General features: G+C 40.6%; 1 protein-coding gene across 1 annotated transcript in view; it reads left to right on the forward strand.

Moving 5' to 3' along the window:
* Positions 1-23,275, forward strand: part of KIZ (kizuna centrosomal protein) — a 143,723-nt gene that overhangs the window by 101,108 nt on the left and 19,340 nt on the right. Inside the window, exons 7-9 of the mRNA XM_047854270.1 lie at positions 570-690; positions 11,413-11,578; positions 12,455-12,520. Coding sequence (XP_047710226.1) covers positions 570-690; positions 11,413-11,578; positions 12,455-12,520 — 353 coding nt within the window. The remainder of the gene's footprint in view (positions 1-569; positions 691-11,412; positions 11,579-12,454; positions 12,521-23,275) is intronic.

Genomic DNA, 23,275 nt, shown 5'->3' on the forward strand with positions numbered 1-23,275 from the left:
CATACCAGAGTCTGCACATATAATACATGCTCACTTTTTAACTCTTTACTAATATTATCTCAATGCTTTTTAATTACAAGTAGACCTTAGTGAGAGTATAACAAGGATAAATTATTGTTCAGAAAGAAATGTGATGGGTTTCTCTTAACCACACATAAGAGGAGCTGGACTATCTATCCCATGATTTGAAACCATGGCTACTATATATTAGAACCACTCTGAGGGCCTTTAAAAAAATCCCAATGGCCAGGCCACACCCAAGCCCAGTTTGACTAGATCCTTTAGTGATGGCACCAGGCACCTAGATTTTGCAGAGTTCCCCAGGTGGTTCCAGTATGTGGTCAAAGTTGAGAATGCTCATTTAACAATGAAATCATAACCAAAATAAATTTTAAAAAAACATACCTGAACTCTGAAAATTACCTTAGTCTAAAATATATTAGGTTCCTGACTTTTCTGAATAAATAATCCTTCACTAGCTTGATTATGGGGCCTTTAAAAATGAAGGAATCTTATTTAGTCACACAGTACTGCCAATGTCTAATGTGTCTCCTGTTTCTGTTTTATAGATCTGAACAAGCACCAGGTCAGCATGTTGCCACCTTGAAAGAACATGATAATTCTATCAGAGAAGTAGTAGTTAAGCCATCTGAAGTTTTCCCAGTCAAAAAAGTGAACCAGACGACAAGGGTTAGTAATTTTTATTTTAAAAAAAAAATGAAATTTCAAGATTATACAAATGATTCATTTGAGGAAATAAGTCACCTTCTTAACCATGGTTAAAATATTTGGAAAAAAATGTTATGTAATAAGTGAGGTTTTGTGGTTTGTTTGTTGACACTTTCTGATCTCAGGCCTTTTGTGCAGAGTTTTGTGTAGGAATCTCAACTTCCTACGTTCAGATCCTGGAGGTAACCTAACTGAGCATAATGACCACAATATTTTCCAAGTAACTTAGAAGCATCTTGTAGCATTCTGGTTTTCTTTCCCCACTCTATACTTTAAAAATACAGTCTGGGGCACCTGTTGCTCAGGTGGCTCAGTTGGTTGAGTGTCTGACTCTTGATTTCAGCTCAGTCATGATCTTGTGATTGAGAGATTGTGCTTGGAAGATTGAGCCCTAAGTCAGGCTCGCCACTGAATGTGGAGCCTGCTTAAGATTTTCTCTCTCTCTCTCTCTCTCTCTCTCTCTCTCTCTCTCTGCCCCTCTCCCAATTCACACACACTCTCTCTCTAAAAAATAAACAACAAAAAATACTGAGCAATCATACATGTTAATTCAGCAAATATGTACTGATCCATTTCTGTATAAAGGTACCAGCCCAGATCCATTGAAGGGAAAGAGATAAATAAAACGTAACATTTCCTTCTGGGAAATGGCATAATAGGACGTGTGTAATAAGAAAATATCAGAGAATATCGGCCTCCAGTAAAAGGAGCCAAGCCATCTGGAGAACAAGTAAGGCAGACCTTACAGTGGAGGGAGTAGAGAAGTATTGAGGTGACCCTTAAAAGAGAGACAGAATGGGGCTCAGTCAGTTAAGCATCTGACTCTTGATTTCAGGTCATGATCTCATGGTTTGTGAGATGGATCCCCGAGTCAGGCTCTGCCCTGGCAGCACCAGGCCTGCTTGGGATTCTCTCTCTATTCCTCCCTTGCTTGTGCTCTCTCTCTTTCTCTCTCTCTCTCAAAATAAATAAATAAACTTTAAAAAAGAGAGAAAGACAGAATTTTGACAGGCTAAGATTACAGGGGGTTGCATCAAGCAGGGAGGGGCAGGGGTGACAGGGAAGGGCTGTTAGGAGCCAAAGAACAGACCCAGCAAGTAGACCCAAGCTCTGGTCCTCCTGGCTGAAAGGCAGGCTTCAGGCTAGCAGTGGTGGGCAAGAAGGTCCGAAGTGGTGCTGGGCCCTGTGTGCAATGACCATCCAGCACAAGTAGGGAGTTTGTGTTTGCTTTACTAGACCCTGGAAAGCCCTGAGAGCTTTTTGAGCAGGGCTGTAATAAGATTTCTGCAGTGCCTTAGGGAATTGTACCCCCTTGGATTTGGACTGAGAAGGCAGAGGAGGGACCCCCACAGTGGTTCTGACCAGACAAGGAGGCACCCGTGGGTGAGTGTGAAGATGCTGAACAGAAAGAGGAAAGTGATGGAGTAGATCCCCTAGAGGAGCACTAGGGAGGACCCAGAAGCCCAGATCTAGAGTGTGCCCATTGTAGTCTTCCTTGTTCCCTAGAATGCCATCTATTGAGAGAGGTGGCACTTCCTCTAAATTTATTGTCTTGTCAATGTGTTTTGTCTCAAAGTATATTTTCTCATCTTTGTAATGTAGGGTTTTCTGGCTTTGATCCTTTTTAAGTTTTTATTTTTATCATGTTCAAAGTTCAAGGATTCGACATGTGTCCCTCCTGGAGGCAAGCCTTGCCCCCTCTGCACCAAAGTTACATGTCTGTGTCACTGTGGTCCAGAACTTCTGCCATCGCCCCCACAAGCCTTTCAGAGCACCTTCAGCCCTTACCAAGTGCCTCCCCCCCACTCCTCGCCTCTTTAAAAAAGAGAGGAGAGAGACTTTAAGCATTTCAAAATATGCACATAGAATGATATAATGATCTCAACAGTCCCATGCCTGCTCAAGTTCATGGATGTTGTTACCATTGCACCATATTTGTTTCAAACCTCACCTTCTGCCTCCCCTCCCCCATCGCCCTACCCCTCCTCTTTCTCCTCTTACCTGCTTCCTCCCCCCTTTCCTCTTCTGAAATAAATTATTGCAGATATAGACACAGCCCCCATGTGCCTTTCATGGATCCCATTTCCCTTTTCACAGATAACCTTGTATGTATCCTTCCCACACACATTTGCATTTTACTGCATTTTGTGGGACTCAGTAAATAAAGAACAATATTCTTAGGGAAAAACAGGTCCATTCCATATCTGTTGATAAATGTAGTTCTTAAGCAAGATTTTCTCAGGTTTTATTGTCCATTTTATTTAGTACTATTTTGTAACAACAGTGTTTTTCATTCATTCCATTCACTGCAAGTACTTCACATCTCAGCCATGTCATGGGTGAAAGATGTATTGGGGCGCCCTGGTGGCTCAGTCTCCGACTTTGTCTCAGGTCATGATCTCATGGTTTATTAGTTTGAGCCCTGTATTGGGCTTGCTGCTGTCAGCACAGAGTCTGCTTCAAATCCTCTACCCCTTCTGTCTCTACCCCTCTGCCACTTGTGCACGCACTCTCTCTCTCTCTCTCTCTCTCAAAACTAAACATTTTTTAAAATTTTATTTTTTATTTTTTAAAATTTACATCCAAATTAGTTAGCATATAGTGAAGCAATGATTTCAGGAGTAGATTCCTTAGTGCCCCGTACCCATTTAGCCATCCCCCCTCCCACAACCCCTCCAGTAACCCTCAGTTTGTTCTCCATATTTCTGAGTCTCTTCTGTTTTGTCTCCCTCCCTGTTTTTATATTATTTTTGTTTCCCTTCTGTTATGTTCATCTGTTTTGTCTCTTAAAGTCCTCATATGAGTGAAGTCATATGATTTTTGTCTTTCTCTAACTTCACTTAGCATAATACCCTCCACTTCCATCCACGTAGTTGCCAATGGCAAGATTTCATTCTTTTTAATTGCCGAGTAATACTCCATTGTATATATATATATATATATACCACATCTTCTTTATCCATTCATCCATCGATGGACATTTAGGCTCTTTCCATACTTTGGCTATCATCAATAGTGCTTCTATAAACATGGGGGTGCATGTGTCCCTTCGAAACAGCACACCTGTATCCCGTGGATAAATGCCTAGAATTGCAAATTTCTGGGCCATAGGGTAGTTCTATTTTTAGCTTTTTGAGGAACCTCCATACTGTTTTCCAGAGTGGCTGCACCAGCTTGCATTCCCACCAACAATGCAAAAGAGATCCTCTTTCTCCGCGTCCTTGCCAACATCTATTGTTGCCTGAGTTGTTAATGTTAGCCATTCTGAGAGGTGCAAGGTAGTATTTCATTGTGGTTTTGATTTGTATTTCCCTGATGATGAGTGACGTTGAGCATTTTTTCATGTGTCCGTTGCCCATCTGGATGTCTTCTTTGGAGAAGTGTCTATTCATGTGTTTTGCCCATTTCTTCACTGGATTATTTGTTTTTTGGTTGTTGAGTTTGATAAGTTCTTTATGGATTTTGGATACTAACCCTTTATCTGATATGTCATTTACAAATATCTTCTCCCATTCTGTCGATTGCCTTTTAGTTTTGCTGATTGTTTCCTTCGCTGTGCAGAAGCTTTTTATTTTGATGAGGTCCCTGTAGTTCATTTTTACTTTTGTTTCCCTTGCCTCTGAAGACGTGTTGAGTAAGAAGTTGCTGTAGCCAAGATCAAAGAGGTTTTTGCCTATTTTCTCCTCTAGGATTTTGATGGCTTCCTGTCTTACATTTAGGTCTTTCAACCATTTTGAGTTCATAAATAAACATTTTTTAAAAAGGGGTGAAAGAAGTATTGGTCTACTTCACTTTGCTATCTAATCATCTTATTTTTTTAAGTTGTTCATATTAGAAAACATGTCCCAAGTTCCAGACAATTCAGTCATGGTTTTTCAAATAAAAACTCCATTATTAATGGAAAGGGGCTGCCCAATTAATAGCTTAGGATTCAAATGATAGTATGCCTCCCCTAGCAGGTTTTTTTTAGATTCTTAAAAAAAATTTTTTTTAAATTTTAGATAGAGAGTGCGAATGGAGGAGAGGAGCAGAGGGAGAAACAGAGAAAATCATAAATCTTAAGAGAAATCACAAGCATAAGAAAATCATAAGCCCTTGAACACGGGGCTTGATCCTATGACCCTGGAACCATGACCTGAGCTGAAATCAAGAGTCAGACACTCAACTGACTGAGCCACCCAGATGCCCCTTTTTTTAATTTTTTTTTTTATTCTAGAGAGAGAGTCCCCTGGTAGGTTTTTTTGTTCCTTTTTAAATGATCCTGATCTCATATTAGTGACAATCATAAAAATTACCAACAAATTAATGACAAGGTCTGTCCTTAAAAATAGAAGTAAGCAGGCAATTTCTGTTAGTTTGGGACCAAAGAAATGCACAGCCTGAGAGAAGTACATTACAAAATGACATGAGCAGGACAGGCATTGTGAACTTTATGACAAAATGCTTTTGTGAGTCCTAGGACTTACTTCGTTCACACATCATCTTGTCACAATTAGCAAAATCAAGTGTCTTTGAGTTGTTTCTCTGCATTGAAACAATATACACATTTAGTAAATAGTATCAGTTAAATAGTTCCCCATAGATAAAAATCGTGAAACTAAGAGATTTTCAAAATTTAAGGAAGCTCTGCTAGAAATTACTTGGTTAAGAATCTAATGAAGCTCAGAAATATTTACTTTGATCTCTTGGGTAAATGGCTAATTAAACAGCCACATGTAAATGATGTTTACCTGTGGGTCCCTTTGCTGTCAGCTGGAGTCAATCCCGTCTCTTGAGTAAATACATCATTAAAGCCACCGAAACTCAGATTATGTCCCCTCGAGACCAGATAAGATCCACAGCACCTGCATAACCTATTAGGTAATTACATAATTGAGCTGCATGCTTTTAAATCAGAAAAATTTGTAATTACTTTATGTGGACAAAAAAAAATGAGTTGGGTGCTTCATTAAAACACAAAGTGCCTTAATACTCCTTTTCTCCTAAGTGATGTCTCTTTCCACCCAAGAGAATTTCTCCATGTAAAAGCAGAGGGGCATGTTGGTATCATTCGTACAGTAGGTCAGTCCTGTCTGCTACCACACACACATTGCCAGAAGAGACAGGTGACTGGTCACAGAAATCCCTTCAAACTCTTCCTAAATGATGGCCTGGTTTTTTGGGGTTTTTTTTGTTTTTTGTTTTTTGTTTTTTGTTTTTTTTTTTTATCTTATCTCTTGAATACTCATTTACCAGCTTGTATGAATACTTCCCCCTCTCTTCCAATTGCTCCATAGATAAAATCCCTTTCTCTTTCTATCCCTTTCCCCTCCTATAACTTAAGAGCATTTCATTTTAAACTCTGAAAAATTACTTTTGGTGTGCAAAAGTGAGGTTGTTGAGGAAGGTCAGTTAAATATGTGTATTAGGAGAAAATGTTATGTGCTGTTGACAGCCCTAATTCTCTTGCTTTTTTGTATCAGCATTAATAGCACTGATTTACATATAGAGCAGGATTTATTTCTACTAGATGCTTTCACATTCACTTTCTGTTTGTATTTGTACTGCCTATCACAGAAATCACATTCTTTTAGGGCTAGCATAAGTTTTAAAAAAACAAAAAACTAACAGGAAAAAAACTTCCAAACTTGGAATATTAAGGTAAACAGAAAGAATAAAAGAAAATTGTCAATTGAAATTGCAGTGTGTGGTTTTCAATATTTAATGTATTGACAAGCATGGGCTCTACTGGCTGTGTACAAAGCTTCTTTTTTTCCTACTTGTCACAAGTGAACTTCCCTTCATATCATCACATTCCCTTCATATCATCACATCACATCACATCATTTCAAACATCTGTATGGATGTTTGAGACCTCTGTGTGGATACTCCAGTCTCTTTAACCACACTTCTGTTGAACATTTGTGGGTTTTTTTTGTTTTGTTTGCTTTTGTTTGTTTTTGTGGTTTCTTTTTTTTTTAATTGTTAGAGAGCGTGAGCTGGGGACAGGGTCAGAGAGAGAGAAAGAGAGAGAGAGAGAGAGAGAGAGAGAGAGAGAGCGAGCAGAGAGAATCTTAAGCATGCTCCACACTCAGCACAGAGCCCGACACAGGGCTTGATCCCATGACCCTGGAATCGTGACCTGAGCCGAAATCAAGAATCAGATGCTCAACCAACTGAGCCACCCAGGCGCCCCTAACATTTGTTTTTAATTGTTACTCTAGTAAAAAAAAGTTTCAAAGAACATCTGAGCAATTCAGATTTTACAACTGTTTATGCTATTTCCTTAGGATTAATTTCTAGCTGTGGAACTGTCAAGTCAGAGGGTGTGTGCATCTCTCAGGCTATAGCTATGCACTGGTACATCTCACTCTGGAAGGGTCATCAGTTATGAGGAATGAATGAAAATATCATTTCTGTGAACTTTTTATGAAACTGGATACTACAGACTTTTTTTTTTTAGCACCAGCATTGAGAAGTGCAAATGACATCCAATTTTTTTTGTTCATTTGACCTTTACATTATAGTTGAGGTCAAATTTTCCCCTATTTTTTAGCCATTTGTATTTCTTCTTTTATAATTTGCAGGTCCGTGTTCTTTGCTCATTTTTCTATTAGGTTAGAAATATTTTTTCTTACTGACTTGTAAGAACTTTTTTTAATATAAATTGGTACGATTTGTTACAATATTTGGAGCAGTTTGATTTTCTCCTTTCATTTCTTTTAATGGTGTTTTGGACATAATGTCTTTTCCAGTAATATCTTCATTTATCTATGCATGTGAATATCATAATTGATAAGTTTCTGGATATAAATTAAGAGATGACTTTTGGGATTTTAGACCTAGCAGGATCCATATTTAAACCGGACTTTGAGAAAAATTCTAGTAGAGTTGAACCAGTAACTAGGTGTCCTGCTGAGTATAATTCATGGGACGATTTATCTTTCATAAGATCTGAAATGTGGAGCTACCACCATCAGTCATCCTGCAAACAGTGTGTGTCTTTCTCCTGGCTCCTGGGAAGCCAGAAAAGTGAGGGGACTAGTTTGTTGGTATTGACTTAGGCATCAGACAACTGAGAGAAGTGAGACAGTCTCCATCTCCCTCCTAGGCTCCAAATGTATGAAATCAAACAGAGCCTTTATTCGCTAACGGGTAAGTTGAAACCCAAGCATAGTCCATTCATAAGCACCATCAGGAGGCCGCTAGTAAAGTTGTTGTCTGGTGGCATTTTTCACATAGAGAGCTCCAATTTGCAGAGCCCATTCAGTCCCAGCATGAGCTGTGTAAAGTAGCTTGTTCTCTCTTCTCTGGGCTTTTGTTCCTTTGCAGGTACTGGTTAGTGTTGTGGCCTCAGACTGCAAACTCCTTCAAACTGGGGGCTTCCTTAGAAATATGCCCTTCTGAAAGGTCTGCAAACAGTACGTCTTGAGAATGTATTACAGATGTTTCTTCTGACTCTGCAGAAGTTTTTTTTTTTGACTTGAAACTTTCTGACTGTTCCTTGTCTGAGGCTGATATTTCTTTCTGTCCTGCTTATCATTATTCCCTGCTTTTAGGGCCTTATATTGTGGATTCCTCTGCAGATGACCCAGTGGGCACATCTGCTCTCTTTTGGCTCCATGATCCAGTAAAGCCAACCTAGCCATTCTCATGTTATAATTTGACTCTCTACCAAAAATCTTCACAGATATAAAAAAGTCATTGTTAAGACATAGAGGTGCCTGGTGGCTCAGTTGGTTGAGCATCTGACTCTTGATTTCAGCTCAGCTAATGATCTCGCAGTTCATGAGATTGAGCCAAGTCAGGCTCTGCACTGACAGCATGGAGTTTCCTTGGGATTCTCTCTCTCTCTCTCTCTCTCTCTCTCCCCCGCCCCCACTCATGTACGTTGTTTTCTCTCTCTCAAAGTAAATAAATAAACTTAGAAAAAAAGAGAAATTATCTATAGATTTATCTTAGAAGATGAGTCCTTTTAGTAAATGTCTCTATGAAAAAAAGTAAGAGAAATTCTAGAGACAGGAGTATTGAGTAAAGATAAATGGCATGAAATGTACAAAATAAATAAAAACCTGCAGTATGCCTATCACTCTACTTATCTCTCTGGAGTGAAAGAAGAGGGGTGCTTGGTATAGAACTAGTGGTAGTGCTGTATGGTTATCAAGCATGTAAGGACTTATTAGAAAGAAATTTACTGTATTAGTATAGCATTTTATTCTGTGTTCTTTCTGAGACCCAGTTGGAACCCAGCTAAAGCAAAAGGGATCCCATTTGCTTCATGGAAGGGATCCCTTCTATGAAAAGGGATGCACAAACCAGTGAGATAAATTATGTGTCATCTCTGAGGACCTAGTGAGAAGTAGTTTGAATCACTGGCAACCCCAGTTTCTGGTATCTGCAAATTCTACAGCACAAAGCACAAGAAGCTTCAATAGCCCTTGAACAATTCTATTCTTAAGATATGTGTTAAGACAGAGGCTATTATGAAGTCATGCCAAGAAATTATTAGTTACAGCTATTGCATAAGGTAAGATGGGGAAGAAATGCATATTTGAGGCTCTTTCAGAATGTTTGGATTATTTTAACTATCAGAAAAAGAAATGTACAGCTTTCACTACAGAATTTGGGCGAATTCATTTTGTTCACGTTCTAAAATGCTTTTCACATAGCCAGCATTATTGGGGACACAGAATTGGAGCTTAACTCTCTGGGGGAAGAGACTAGATCAGGATGGGTGGAGATCTAGAACTGAGACATGCTGGAATGGTCCAGAGACCATAATGACAGAGTGATGGCAGTTCAAAGAGGTGGTCCTACTCTTTATACCTCTCTTCCTGGACAGATTCTGGAAGCAGGTGCAGCACAGTTGTCCATGTAGGCAACTGGAATTAGGGCACTATGGCAGCCAGTGATGGGAACCAGCTCTCGCTTGAGCTTCGGAGACAGGACTCTACACCTGAACTCTGGTCTGCAGAAACACAGATACTGTGCAGATCATCCCAGTACAGAGTTACCATAACTGGAGTAAAAGTAAAATCAAGGACTAATTTAAATAAATAGAGGAAAAGCACCTGGTTACTAGAAGTGGACTACAGACAGATTCTTGCTATAAGTCTAACTTGATGCGAAGTTAGACCAGAACTCCTTAAATCCTCTACAATCATGGCAATCCTCTATAATGGGCATGAGTCCAGGAGGCCAGCTGGTCCTAGGAAAGGCAGAAGGCAAGAACCTTGCAGGAATGTCAAAGCTGACAGCAGTGACCTCAAAGTATGTTCCAAGCCAAACTCACAAGGCTGGATCTTCCATGTTCTGCCTCAGTAATTCCCTTTGTCAGGGCATCTTCACTTTCTTTCATATTAATCACAGGAAAGATTATTATCTTCCCTCTTGTTTACTAGATAATTATGGTTTTACCACTTTTCACTTAGACTAAAGATAACCTGTGAGGCTTTGTGCAGTTCCACTCTTCTAGAGTCTTGTGTTCATTTCCCACAGGTTGGGTTCAACACCACCTGTGTTTACTCCTGTTGTCTGATACCAGTGATAGGTCAGCACCACCACCTCGGTTTCCTCTGCCAAAAGACTGGGCAAATCATCAGTTCTAAGTAGGAAGAGAGGTAAAAACATATTCTCTGGAAGGAGGTGATGTCATCATTGGCTAACTCTTGTTAGCAGTGTATTTTTATTTCTTGGGAGGAGAGTGCTGACCTGACAAATAGACGTGAGTATTAACCTGTCCTGTTAATTGCCACTTGTTCTCCACTGCTCAAGTTGGCCATGATGAAATCTGTGCCACCTGCCTGCCTGTGAGGCATGAGCTGATACAGGTAAGACACTTCAGGGCCCTTTGAAAACAGATAGGCAGTGTGGTGGGCAAGTTTCCCAAGCTCCCCAGCAGACTGAGGGGCAAAGTGCAGAGTGTCTTTATCCTTGATTGAAGACTATGATTTAGAATAAGATTAGTTCTCTTTTTGCTTTAGTATATCCTCCTTAGCCACAAAGTTTTTCTGTAATCTTCCCGTTTGGGGGAAGTTCAGGGTCATTTCTAGAAGGATGAGGATATTGGGGCACCTGGGTGGCTCAGTTGGTTGAGTGTCTGACTCCTGATTTTGGCTCGGGTCATGATCTCATGGTTCATTAGATTGAGCTCAAGCAGTGTGGAACCTGCTTGAGATTCTCTCTCTCTCTCTCTCTCTCTCTCTCTCTCTCTGCCCCTCCCCTACTCATGCTCACTCTCTTTCTCAAAATAAATAAATAAATAAATTTTTAAAAAACAGAAGGATGGGGATATCTTAAGGTCACATTTTTCCAGATCTCTTTTACTTTCCAAACCCAACTGTCTTACATGCCCGAAAAACAGATTCATGCAATGAAAGAGTAAATCTTGGATAAACAAGCCCAGATTAACAGAGGTGCTCACATCTCATATACATACTTCACGAATCAACACTTACGCATTCCGTAAGTCCTCAAAAAAGGTGTCACTGCAAGTGCAAGTTGTTGTAAAGAAATTACGCTGGAAAATAATCAGATGTTGTCTTATCTTGAAGACATTTAAATTTCAGTTAAATGTCAGGAAGCAAATTAAATCCCAAGTAAAGCTTAACCTGAAATTACATTTGAAGGCTGGGTTTTTGAGACCAAGGGTAATGTGACTAGAGTTTGTTTTTATTTCTTTGTGCTTTCTTTTAAACACTGTAGGCAACGGCATTATTGAAAAAAGCCCTTACGGAAGAGTGTGATGATAGGTCAGCTATTCACAGTAATGAATCATCTTGCAGCCTGCCATCTATTCTGAATGACAATAGTGGAATAAAGGAAGCAAAGCCCGCTCTGTGGCTCAACAGTGTTCGTACAAGGGAACAAGGTAACTATTGTTATAAATTCTGTCCACAGAAGAAATGCGTTCAGAGTCACCATAACACCCTCTTTCTCAAGGTATATGTATAAAATTAAGCTGACCAGAGAATACCTCTGATTTTAATATGCATAATATCTTACTTGTTTTAAGCCACCCTTTAGTAAATGTATTTGTTTTCCTTTAGTCTAACAGGAATGGAAAACCTAATCGTAGGTCTGCAGTTCTGCTGAATTTCCAACAAAATAAGTTTTCATAAGTCATGAAATCTTAGCAAAACTAACCTCTTGACAGTAGATCATTTTGATTGTGTCACAAAGATGAAGATGATTCCATACAATACTGTGAAGTTTTTGATATCACTTAGTAAAATTTACTCATAATTTGTAAACATTCTTTTTAATTGTAATGGAACCTCATAAAAGTCTAAACAGATGACCAAGAATCTGAGTTTATGCCTGCCAAATTTAATAGCCAATGTTTAGTGTCCAGAAATTTTGATAATTTTAGTGTTACTGTCAATTCATGCCAGTAAACTGCTGTGATGGTATTTCCAAGAGAGCTATGAGTTGCTCAGGACATACTCAGCAGTTGATATACATGTGCAGGATTTGAAGCTTACTTGTTTTAAGCCCCATTTGAATTTGATAGATGTCAGGCTAAATTATTTTGCTTGAAAACAGCATAGAGAGAACTTTTGGTTTAGAATCAGTTTCCTTTTAGAAACAGTACTATTTCAGACAAAAAAAAAAATAAACTAATCAAAAAACGGACATGGAGAGGCAATGAAAATAAAAGGAATGGCAGTTAAAATAAAAGGACGAAGGTCTACTCCATAAATATATCCTTGAAATACACTTTTATCGTCATGTGTTCTGTTTTTAGAAGTTTCCAGTGGCTGTGGAGACGAGAGCAGGGAAGAAAGCATGGCAGCAAAGATCCCCATCACAGGTAAAGTTACGGTCGCCTGTGAGTTTCAAACACAGGATTCAACCTTATTATGTAATCAGAACCTTCTAGGTTAGTGGTTTGTGGACTCTGCTAAGAGCGAGGATATTCAACTGCTACGTGCTGGAGCAGGAGATTAAATTGTAAGAGCAGGATGTGTGAGTTTACGTTAACATAAACTAAGGTGGAAAATAACCGTGTCTATTGAATTCTTCATAATCATGTCTTACATTTACACATGTGAGCACCCCCATCACACAGCCTTTCAGCACCTGCGTCTGGGTGACAAGGTCAGTCTCCATGGGGAACACCCAGTCATTATATGGCAAACTACAGATGTTTCTGATGTTACTCTTTTCTTTCCTGTGATAATTGAATGTGTATTATTAAAATAAGAGCAGGGAGGGGGAAATGCCATCCGGGAAGCTTGCCTTGTACCTCTGATAACTTAAAACTAACCAAAAATAGGAGGTGGTTAGCCTGTCTGATAATTTAACAATTTTAGCAGTAAGGCTTCATCAAGACCTATTAAGATTTCTGCACATGTATTAGGCTTGTTTATATGGAATCTGAATATCATTACTTTTTTTACTTTTAGAATATCAACAGCAGCAATTAGTATTCTGAACAGAGTTCTATTTGTCATACATCTAAATTTACTAGTACCTTATTTTGTAAAGTGGTGTCCTACTTCATTAGAAATTCAAAGGTCTGACTTTAAATATTTATACAAGTAAATACACCATTGCACGGAGGTACTGAGGCATGCATCTGCATATGTGGTAGTTTTGTTGTTTATAAGCAGAAAAGAATGGCTTTCCTTTATGGCAGTACAATTCATGGCCTGATGATTAATTTTTTAAGCCCATGTTTCTGCGATGAACTCTGGTTTTGAAAAGGGAGTTTATAGTAGAGCAATTATTGTATATATTCTGCATCAGATAATATTTCACTCCAAAATGCAGAGGTTTTCTTTTCTTTTAAACCTTTTCCCAGCGAGATGTTTATTGCTTTCTTATTCTTCGTTTTGAGAGAACTCTGGTAGAGTCTCTTCTTATTAATAGAAGTATGGATGATTCCAAACTGCAAATAACCAAGAAGTCATTTAGATGTTTTTCCTTTGCAATTTACCTTTGAATGCACAAGTATCTAATGACCCCTGAAGTTATTTCAGAGGAAATGACAAAGGCTTATTGGGTGGAAACCAGGAAATGATCCACTTACCCATTCTTACTTCTCCAGTATTCTTTGGAATCATCCCTTGCATATAGATGACTCTCCTCCAAATTAATGCAGATGGTATTTTCTCATAGACTTTCTTTAGAATAGAAAAGATAGTTAAATACTGGGCTTTCAAAATTTTCTCCTCTTCCTGAAGAAAGGGGTGTGACAAGCCTAGAGGTAACAAGGATTATTTGCCATTAGGATCTTTAAAGAAATTGCAATTCCATCATCCTGCCATTGACCCATTGATAGTTGGCAGTTAAAAAAAAAAAATGCCTTGCGCCTGGTTCTATGCCAAAGTAGTAGTCATAAACTAACTTGAGAAATGTGAAAGAAAAAAAAAAAACTTGCAAAGCCAGTGACTTTGTTTGAGCATTGCCTTCTGTCCTGGCTACCACACTCTCCTCTGTGCTTCCCACCCACCAGACCTCCCATGAAGTTGATGTCTGAGGGCCTCAGGCACCTTGGCTCTGCTTAATACTATATTGTATCATGTGTCACTGAAGTTACTTTGATCTTCAGTTCTTTTTTTTTTTCATTTTTTCCAGATATAATTGTCATATAACATTGTATTAGTTCAGTCTCCAAGTTCTTGACCATCGTCTCTTTATTAGGTCTTTGTGACTTTTGGCATAATTATTTGGAGATTTGGCCTTTGATAGAGTAGGGCAGGTGTCCTGTTTGGCTTAAGATACAGTCCGCCACCCTCTTCATAATAATTTTGTTGAGGCTTTCCTGTTGTATGAGCTGCATTCCTTCTAGAGTATTCCAAAGGAAAAGAATATTCCAGGGGCTGTCCTCTGGGAGAGATGTGGCAGCTGAGCCTGGGCTTTGGCATCAGCTGTCTATGTCAGCTCTTTACTACCTGCTCTATTTCTCCACCCCTCTGAGCCTCTGTATTGGGAAAGACATACTACCTGGAAAAGTTGTCCTAAAGTTGAAATGAGGTCATGTGTGTGAAAGCACCAAGCATGTACTACACACTCAATACATGAATGCTACCTCCTGAACTGTAGTAACCACTTGGGACCAAGACCCACCCAAGCCTTTTGCTGCCATGATTTCTCATAGACAGTACTTTGCATAGTACTGCTAAATTAGTTTCTGCAGGAAATTTCCACTTGAAAACTCAATGGATGGTTTGAATCCAGAAGGATGTTTACTTTATCAAAAAAGAATCTTAAGGAGAGTCCCATGATATTTTAGGAACTTCTACTTAGTCCCATGAAGAAGTTAATGAAGTAGTTCCTGGAGTTTTCCCTGGTGGAGGTCGGATGTCTCTGTGAGGGCTTATGCACCATAAGCCTGAGGTGCCCACGGTTGAGGACATTGCAGCGTCCTTCATCACCAGAGAAGTCTTCCCTTGGTGTGGTCTCACAGGTGTTGATGAGCTGATGCAGCATTTCCCCAAATCTGCTCTGTTCAGTGCTCCACCCAGAAGATATGTCAAGGAATACGTGTTTTGTGACCAAACCCTATTTGACCCCTCTTTCTCTCTACAGCCAGCACAGTGCTCTGGAGCTTGCTAAAGACTTTTAGAACTTTCAGTGAATGAACAACTTATTTATTTTAATTTTAGAGAGTGAGCACGTGTGAGCAGGGAGAGGGGCAGAAAGAAAGAGAGAATCCCAAGTAGGTTCCATGCTCAGCACAGAGCCCAGGTCCGGGCTCAATCCCACAATCCTGGGATCATGACCTGAGCCAAAGTCAAGAATCAGACACTCAACAGACTGAGCCACCCAGGCGCCCTGTAAATGAGCCATTTAAAAGTGTGAATTTAGAGTTTCAAATAATCTCCTATCTGAAAATGGAATCCTTCCTATAAATGGCCTACAGAATTAATGTTCTGTGAGACACATCTTGGGAAATACAAATATACACACATATATGTGAAACGTTTGTTAAAACCTTAAGTCTAGTGAGGACACTGGTTTTCTCAGCAGTCTAAATTTATCTTCAGTATTTTCCTGTGGTTCCTTTTTGTGGGAACATCCCTCATGGATAAGCTAGCTTCTAATAAGACCCTGGGCTGCTTTAGTGTAACTAAACCCAGATGATGTGATTGAAAGTTATATGTTAGTTATATGTTAAAATGCTCCCCGAATGGACAACCAGCAGGTTACAGTAGTAACTTATGACAGTCCAAAGTGCTCCTCTTCAGCGTGGGTCCTCTGTGTGACACTATTTGTTTTACAGCCATCTCAGGAGAGATGTAGTAAAGAGAGAGGCTGAGGCAAAATTCAGGGCAGGCACCAGGAAGCTGGGCAGAATGGGTGGGAAGCTCTGAAATAGAACTGTTTTCAGAATGACAAGGGTCCTGGGAAAGTTTAAGCTGAAAAGGGCACAAAACCTATCTTTAAATATTTGTGGGGCTGCCACATACCAAACATTTATCAGGCATAATTACAGAATGTAGCCCAGGGGGCCCTTATGTGAGTGTTGCAGGAAGGAATTCACAGCTCAGTCATGGAAGAACTTCCTCACTCTTCATTTCAGCAAAAGCAAGTGTGTCCTCCAGCTGCCGGGTGGTTGAACCATGGCAGGAACCCACTGTCTAGAGGGGCTCTGTGGAAGGATTCCTGTTTCTGGGAATGCTGACATTCCTTCTAATGCTAGAAGTCTGTGATCCTCAGTCCATATTGAAGGAATCAAGTGTACCACCATTCTCATTTCTTCTTTTCCTTTTCTTATTTGTTTATCACTCTCAAACACAGGTTTTCTTGGCAAGGGGGCTCATCTTTAAAGAATTTGCTGTCACTCTGAAGGCATCTGCTTTGTTAATCATCATTTGGGAGAGTGTGAGTTTCATAACTCTGGCTCCCATAATCTGTGCTTAAATTTACACAGAAATCCTTCCATACACACCCACACCCACATCCACAGCCTGTATGATCTGCTGTTGTTAATGCAGTCTGCTCCTTCTACTAGTCTGGCTGTTCACACTAAAGAATCCAGGTAGAAATCAAAGATGAATTTGAATATCAGTGAATATGTGGTTTTTGTGTACACTAAGTAGTCTCTCATTTGCATGTATGCTGCATCTTTACTTGGGCTGCATCCTGGAAATACCAGGACAGCAAAAGACTGCATGCGACCCTGCCCTCACTAAGCCTCCGTCACCCCCAATCTTCATAACAGCCCTGTGAGATAAACATCAGTGCCTTGTTCTACAGATGGTCCAACAGAAATTTAGAAAGGTTAAGATTCCAGCTCAAGGCCATGTCGCTAGAGTGTTAGATCTTGAACACAAACTTTAAGATTTAAGCCTTGAACTCCTTCCATCCCACCACTCTTCCAATTTCTTTTTATGTTGGAGTTGACTGCATCAGGATGTCTGGGTCAGTGAAATGTCAGTGTGTATCCCAGCGAAAGAGGAGCTGTGCAAAGGATGCTTTGAGAGCACTGATGAACAAAGCCGTGTGTTTCATTTCCCTTATGTTAGACCTAGAGAGGTGGGCAGCTTGTGAGGCTTTCTGGGCATAGCTTGTACCAGAGGTCTGCCCTTGATAAAGAGGGACGAGCCTGAGTGCACTTAGGCCTGAGACTATGTGCCAGTAGTTGGACATTCAGCTCAGTGTTTCCCTGAAACACTTAAGCCAGGATTAAAGTGATACTTACCTACCTTATGAGAGAAAGTCTGCCTCTGAACAGCTTGTACCCCCGAGTAAAATTTACCACATTGGGAATTTTCCTTGTATTTGCACTAAATTTACCTTTGCGGGGTAAATGAATTTTTCAGCAAGTAATGCATGCTTATGCTAAATTTCATAAAAACCCATCCCTTAACACAGTATCTGGCACACAGTGGGTACTTATTTCATCAAATGAATGAATAAAAATGAGAGTATTAAGGAGTTTCCTTAATGCTTGTTGATTCAGGCCAGAATACTATCTCTTTCAGTCATTCACTCCACCAGTTCTTTTCCCACCCCACGTGCCCATCCTGGCAAAACTCATCTCCTTAAGCTCCATGTGAAAAGGCCTCTCAGCTTTTATCTCAAGAGGATTAAGCCTCTAAGAATGTCCATTCAGCCTCTCATTCTTTTGACACCAATTCTCTTGGTCAAGCTGTGTTGAAAGTGGTTGCCTGACTGTGCCATTTCTCACTGATATTCTTTGGCAAGCTGAAATATTCAAGGTCATACTGAGGTATGTCCATTTAAAAGCTTTGTGGGAGGTCAGCATAGATTTGAAGGTTGCCACTTGGGGTTCTGGGCGCTGCTTCCCAAAACACGATTACTTGAGTTTCTCATCACACTGGGAAAGGGCTGGAAACACACAACAGCCAGGTGGTCGCTGGTGACTAGAGTTTTCCTGGAAGACAAGACTGCAGTGACAACTGCTGGCGGCCAGAGTACAACCTCCACTGCTCAGACTTTTCTAAGAGTGTGTCTCACTTGTCCTGTCCCAGAAATGCACAAAAATCATGTGAAGACATGTTACCTGCTGTACCTGAGACAGGGAGCGCCCAACTCATGCAAAACCGAGGGAACCTGCCATGTGCTGCTGGGCTGTCCAGTGCAGTCCCCATGGCCCTCCTATATGGTAGGGATCAGGTTGCTGGGGCTTCACCCATGGGGCCTACTGCCTATTGCTTGCTAGAGCAAAATATTCCTCACTCGTGACATTGAGGGTGGTGGTGTTGATTTAAAGTGGTCAGTAAAGAATGAAAGATATCTTTCTGTAGAGTGCTCTTGATTGGATGCTCCTACCTTCAAGGTAATCAACTCATAGGAGCCTAGAGAAATTCTTCTCAGTGGTTGTGCAGTAGAATCCCATGCAGGGTTTTTACACATCCGTGCCCCAGCCACACCCTTGATCGGTGACATCAGAACCCCTGAGGGGGTGGGACCCAGGCATCAGTCTTACATAGACCCAGGTGGTCCCCCAAGTTTGAGGACCATGGAGCAGGGGGTCTCAAAGCTGAGAGAGCCCTTGCAAGTCAGGTGGTGAAACACTGCCATTTTACACAAGAGACTCAAGTGAAGAAAGAGAAAGAAGAGAGATTGGGCTTTAGATATTTCAATAAAACTGGGGAACAGGGAGTGTATTATTTTCCCAGGAGTGCTATAACAATGTACCACAAACCTAAACCAACAGAACTGTATTATCTCACAGTTCTGGATGCTGGAAGTCTAAAATCAAAGTGTCAGGGGGGCTGTGCTCTTCTGAAGGCTTCAGGGGAGAATCTTCCATGGCTGCTCCAGCTGCTGATGGCTCCTGACATGTGGCAGTATCAGTCCAGTCTCTGCCCCATATTCACAATGACTTCTTTTCTCTGTCTCTGTTTGTTCCTCTTCCTACCAAGACCCCAGTCATTGGATTTAAGGCCAACATAAATCCAGGATGATTTCATCATAAGGTCCATCGCTAATTACATCTGCAAAGAACCTGTTTCCAATGAAGACCACATTGTGAGGTTCTGGGTGGACATAAATTTGGGGAGAGATACTTTTCAACTCACTACACTGGATGAGGAGGGGTTTTCTGTGTATTTTATGTTTCTAGCATCCAGCTCATCTTTATACAGCAATTATTCTTGGTTCTACTATAAATGATGAAATGATAATATTACTGTCTTTATTTCTGATTCTTCTCATATAAATCATTGCTTGCAAAGCCACTAAAAATACTGTTTTGAAAAACAAATAGTGCCAATAAAATACAGCTTCCTCATCAGATTGTGCCATCTTTGAAAAGTTAAAGCTTCTATGACTTTCAGAGTTGAAAACTTACCTCCCAGGACTGAGCAGTGTTAAGTGGCAGGCACTAGAGCTGTAAGTTTACATGGGAAGTAATACCAGCAGAAGTGTTTCAGTTCGGTTTTGGAACATTCATTAAAGGGCAGTTTCAAGCTTGCCATTTATTTTCAGGTGTAATTGTTGAATTGCTCCATAGAATTTAAGAATGTGATGTAAATACCTGTTTTCTGAAGCAGCGCCAGGCAAGTCAGCTGAATCCAGCGTTTCTTCTCTTCTGTATGCATCAGCCTTCTCCCTGGCGATGGTTTACCAGCCCAGGACAACTGATGGAGTGAGGTTAATGGCAGAAAATCTGGACATGAAAAGCGATTGTAGTTATGGATCCAACCTTGTATGTCTCACCTTCACACAGACTTACGGCCTTTAACTTTAAAAATCCTAAATATAATGAGTATTCTGTATTTTCAGATCATGGAAGCACCCATATCCTCATAGTCTCTCATTTTCATTTGAGCAGATTACACTTAGACGAATAATTCTGAATTTTAAGCGATAATCTTTATCTTCAGAATTAATTTTAGAAATGCATTCCCCAATTTTTATTTTCTTTTGCAAAGATGACTGGGTTTGCTGCATCAGCCACATATCTAGCACAGGGTGGGGGGAAAATTGCATGGGTGTAGGAATATGTGAGTAATAGCAGTGGGAAACTCAGCAGATGGAAAGTACTTTTCAAATTTCATTTTAAAATTACTGCACACTTCAGATGGGAATAGTAATTATCCTTCTGTACTCGAAGATGCCCAGTTCTTGTCAGTTCAAGGTCGTTTTTTTCTAGCCGGAGTGATAGTATTGTTTGCATCCCTCTTTGTTATTCCTTTTCCGGGCCCAGCTCTTCCCTTTCTTCATGGGGGATTTCTGCGAAAGCCCTGGGCGGACTCTCTGCCTCGGAGACACCCCTTCGAGGCTGGTGAACCCCACATTTATCTGGCTCTTGTAACGGGTTGTTAAAAGCACTTGTTCATCAGATATTTTCTTTTTATTTGTAGATTTAGAAGTATTTTAGCAGGTGTACATTTGCATATAAAAGACAACGACCGATAAGAAGTTGAAGCTTTTTCTTTCTCCTTTTCTCACCAACATCATCTCCTACCTCCCTTTATTCAGCATGTTTTCTCTTTCTTTCCCTTGCTATTCCATTTTCTAGACACAAAATGCATGTCAAAAGAAAAACACAGTCTCAGTGATCCCTCACCACTTTGCAGGAAGACATGATTGGGTTTGGCCAGCATATGTAACAAAGTAGGAAAAAATATATTTATCTTGTGTCACTGCTCTGGAATTAATCACCAAGGATAGATTTTAACCCCCCGGGACCTCTTGCCATGTTTTATGTTTTAAACCTCCACTATTTTCTACTTTTTAAACTAAATCTTGACACAGATTTGAGTATACAATGGATGCTTGACTGAGAGACCCAGAAAGGAAGGCTTGAGGACACATGTGTATTTGTTTCTGTGTACACCAGAACATTCAAATCTATTCTTTAGAAACATTTGTTTTATCAAACTGTTTGCACTACTCAATAATTTCCTGAGAGTCTGACATTACCAATGGGAAGAAACATTTTTCTGGAGTTCTAAGTCACAGGCTGGAAAGTGAAGACTTAAAGGGCCACCCAGGCCTCCAATTTGCAGATTTAAAGTTTACTTGCAGTTGGGAAAACTAAAGTCTTATCCCTTGGAACCATATGAACTTTGCCCCTACCTTGTTTAAGCCAGCTAACTCGAACCTCTACATTTGTTACTTTTCGTTCTTTGTTTTTCATTCATTCATTAAGTAACTATGAATTTGCTGGGCAACACAGTGCAACTTTTAATAGCCTATCCTTTATTTCCCTTCCTTCCAGGAATGCCTGGGCCTTAGTTGCCACAAACCTCATGCCAGTAACTTTTGCTCTTTTGCTTTATAAAGTTGATATACTCACCTTCTAAACCACTCCAAGAGGATGTCTGAATTGTTGGAGCACCCCTAGCAAAAACTAGAGTCTTGCCTCCAAAGATGGCTCATTAAAAATCTCCATACAGCTGTTGCAGCCCCCCTTGATAATATGCAATCAACTTTCAGCTAAAAAAGCTTTTCCTAACATCAAACTTGTATCCCTTGGCTGAAGTTTTTCTCTAAGGGTTCTTGTGCTTACACAGTGAAGAAAAAATTGCTCACTGCCTTTCAGTTTTGAGGTTACAGGTATTCTCTGTTTGACATGTGCAGTGTTTTATTTTTTGAAAAAGACAAGTCCAGGGACGCCTGGGTGGCTCAGTCAATTGAGCGTCTGACTTCAGCTCAGGTCACGATCTTGCGGTTCATGGGTTTGAGCCCCAAGTGAGGCTCTGTGCTGACAGCTCAGAGCCTGGAGCCTGCTTCAGATTCTCTCTCTCTCTGTCTCTCTCTCTCTCTCTGTCTCTCTCTCTCTCTCTCTCTGTCTCTCTCTCTCTCTTTGCCCCTCCACCACCCATTCACTCTCTGTCTCTCTCTGTCTCTCAAAAATGAGTAAACATTAAAAACATTTTTTTTTAATTTTGCCAGAAGTCTGGCAAGAAGTCTGGCCCACTCTCCCAACTGGCAGCAATTGGCTGTCACCAGAGAATAGCTGTCCCCTGTGGATAGGGCTCCAGCCCTGCTACAGGGCTCCCCTGCCCACTGTTCCCACTATGCCAGAGTTACTTCTGTATGGTACATGCTCGGCCTCAGTAAGTGTCTGCATTTATGGTCCCACCCTGTCCAGTCTGTATGCAGTATCTATGGACTTGAACCCTTCTTCCCCTCTTTCTTTACAGGCTCTGTAGCCTTCAACCTCCCCTAATTATTTTTTTTAGCAAATTGCCTTCGAGTCCACTCCCAGCCCTTCATATGTTGTTTGTTGCAGCTCTAATGGCTAAAATAAGGATGTGAACATGCCATGGGAGAGTGACTCCCAGCTCTGAGTGTCTGATCCCCAACACAGACTTCCTCATAGCCAGCAGCACGCGCCTGGCTGCTCCAATGCCTCCAGCTGTTTTGGTGTCTCTGGTGTTTATTCCTCCAAGTGAATGCATTTAATCCTTTTACCTTTTAAGCTTCACTTTGCCATGAAACCATTGGAAGAATCACACATGGGGATGGGGCAGGCGATGTGCCCAGCAGTCCCCAGCTTGATTTTGCCAACCCTCCCTCTATCACACAGTTCAGGGCAGCTACATCCAAGATAAAAGTTTTCCAGGCGGGCTTCGATGACCCTGCTCAGAGAAGGGCCACAGGAGGTTTAAGGATCAAATACCAACAAGGATTTGTGTTTGGGAAGGGGGTTGGGTTCTGCTTGAAAAGAACAAGAGAGATGAGCTATCTCTCTCCAAAACTGTTGTAAAGTTGAAAGCACACTCGGGGCAACCTTGAAGGGAAAGGCCAGAGCCCAGTAACAGAGCCCAAGTCCCTCAAGAAGGAAGGGAAGGTAGATCTTAAAAGTCCTCATCACAAGAAAAAACAAAGTGTAACTGTGTAAGGTGATGGATGGTAACTGGACTTATTGTGATAATCATTTTACAATATATACACTATCAGATCATTAAGTGGTACACCTGAAACTAACATAATGTTGTATGCCAACTACACCCCAATTTTTAAAAAGAAGAAGAAGGGAAGGAAACCAGAATAGAAAGTACACAGAACGTGGAAATGGTTTATCTTTCCAGAGTAGTAAAATGGCCCCTTACTGCTAAGCATGAACTCACTTTACATTTCTCCCTTGCTAGACTCAGAACAGTAACAATATCAGCACTAATATTTGGACCACACA

This window comes from Prionailurus viverrinus, chromosome A3 (assembly GCF_022837055.1).
Source record: "Prionailurus viverrinus isolate Anna chromosome A3, UM_Priviv_1.0, whole genome shotgun sequence".
Lineage (NCBI taxonomy): Eukaryota > Metazoa > Chordata > Mammalia > Carnivora > Felidae > Prionailurus > Prionailurus viverrinus.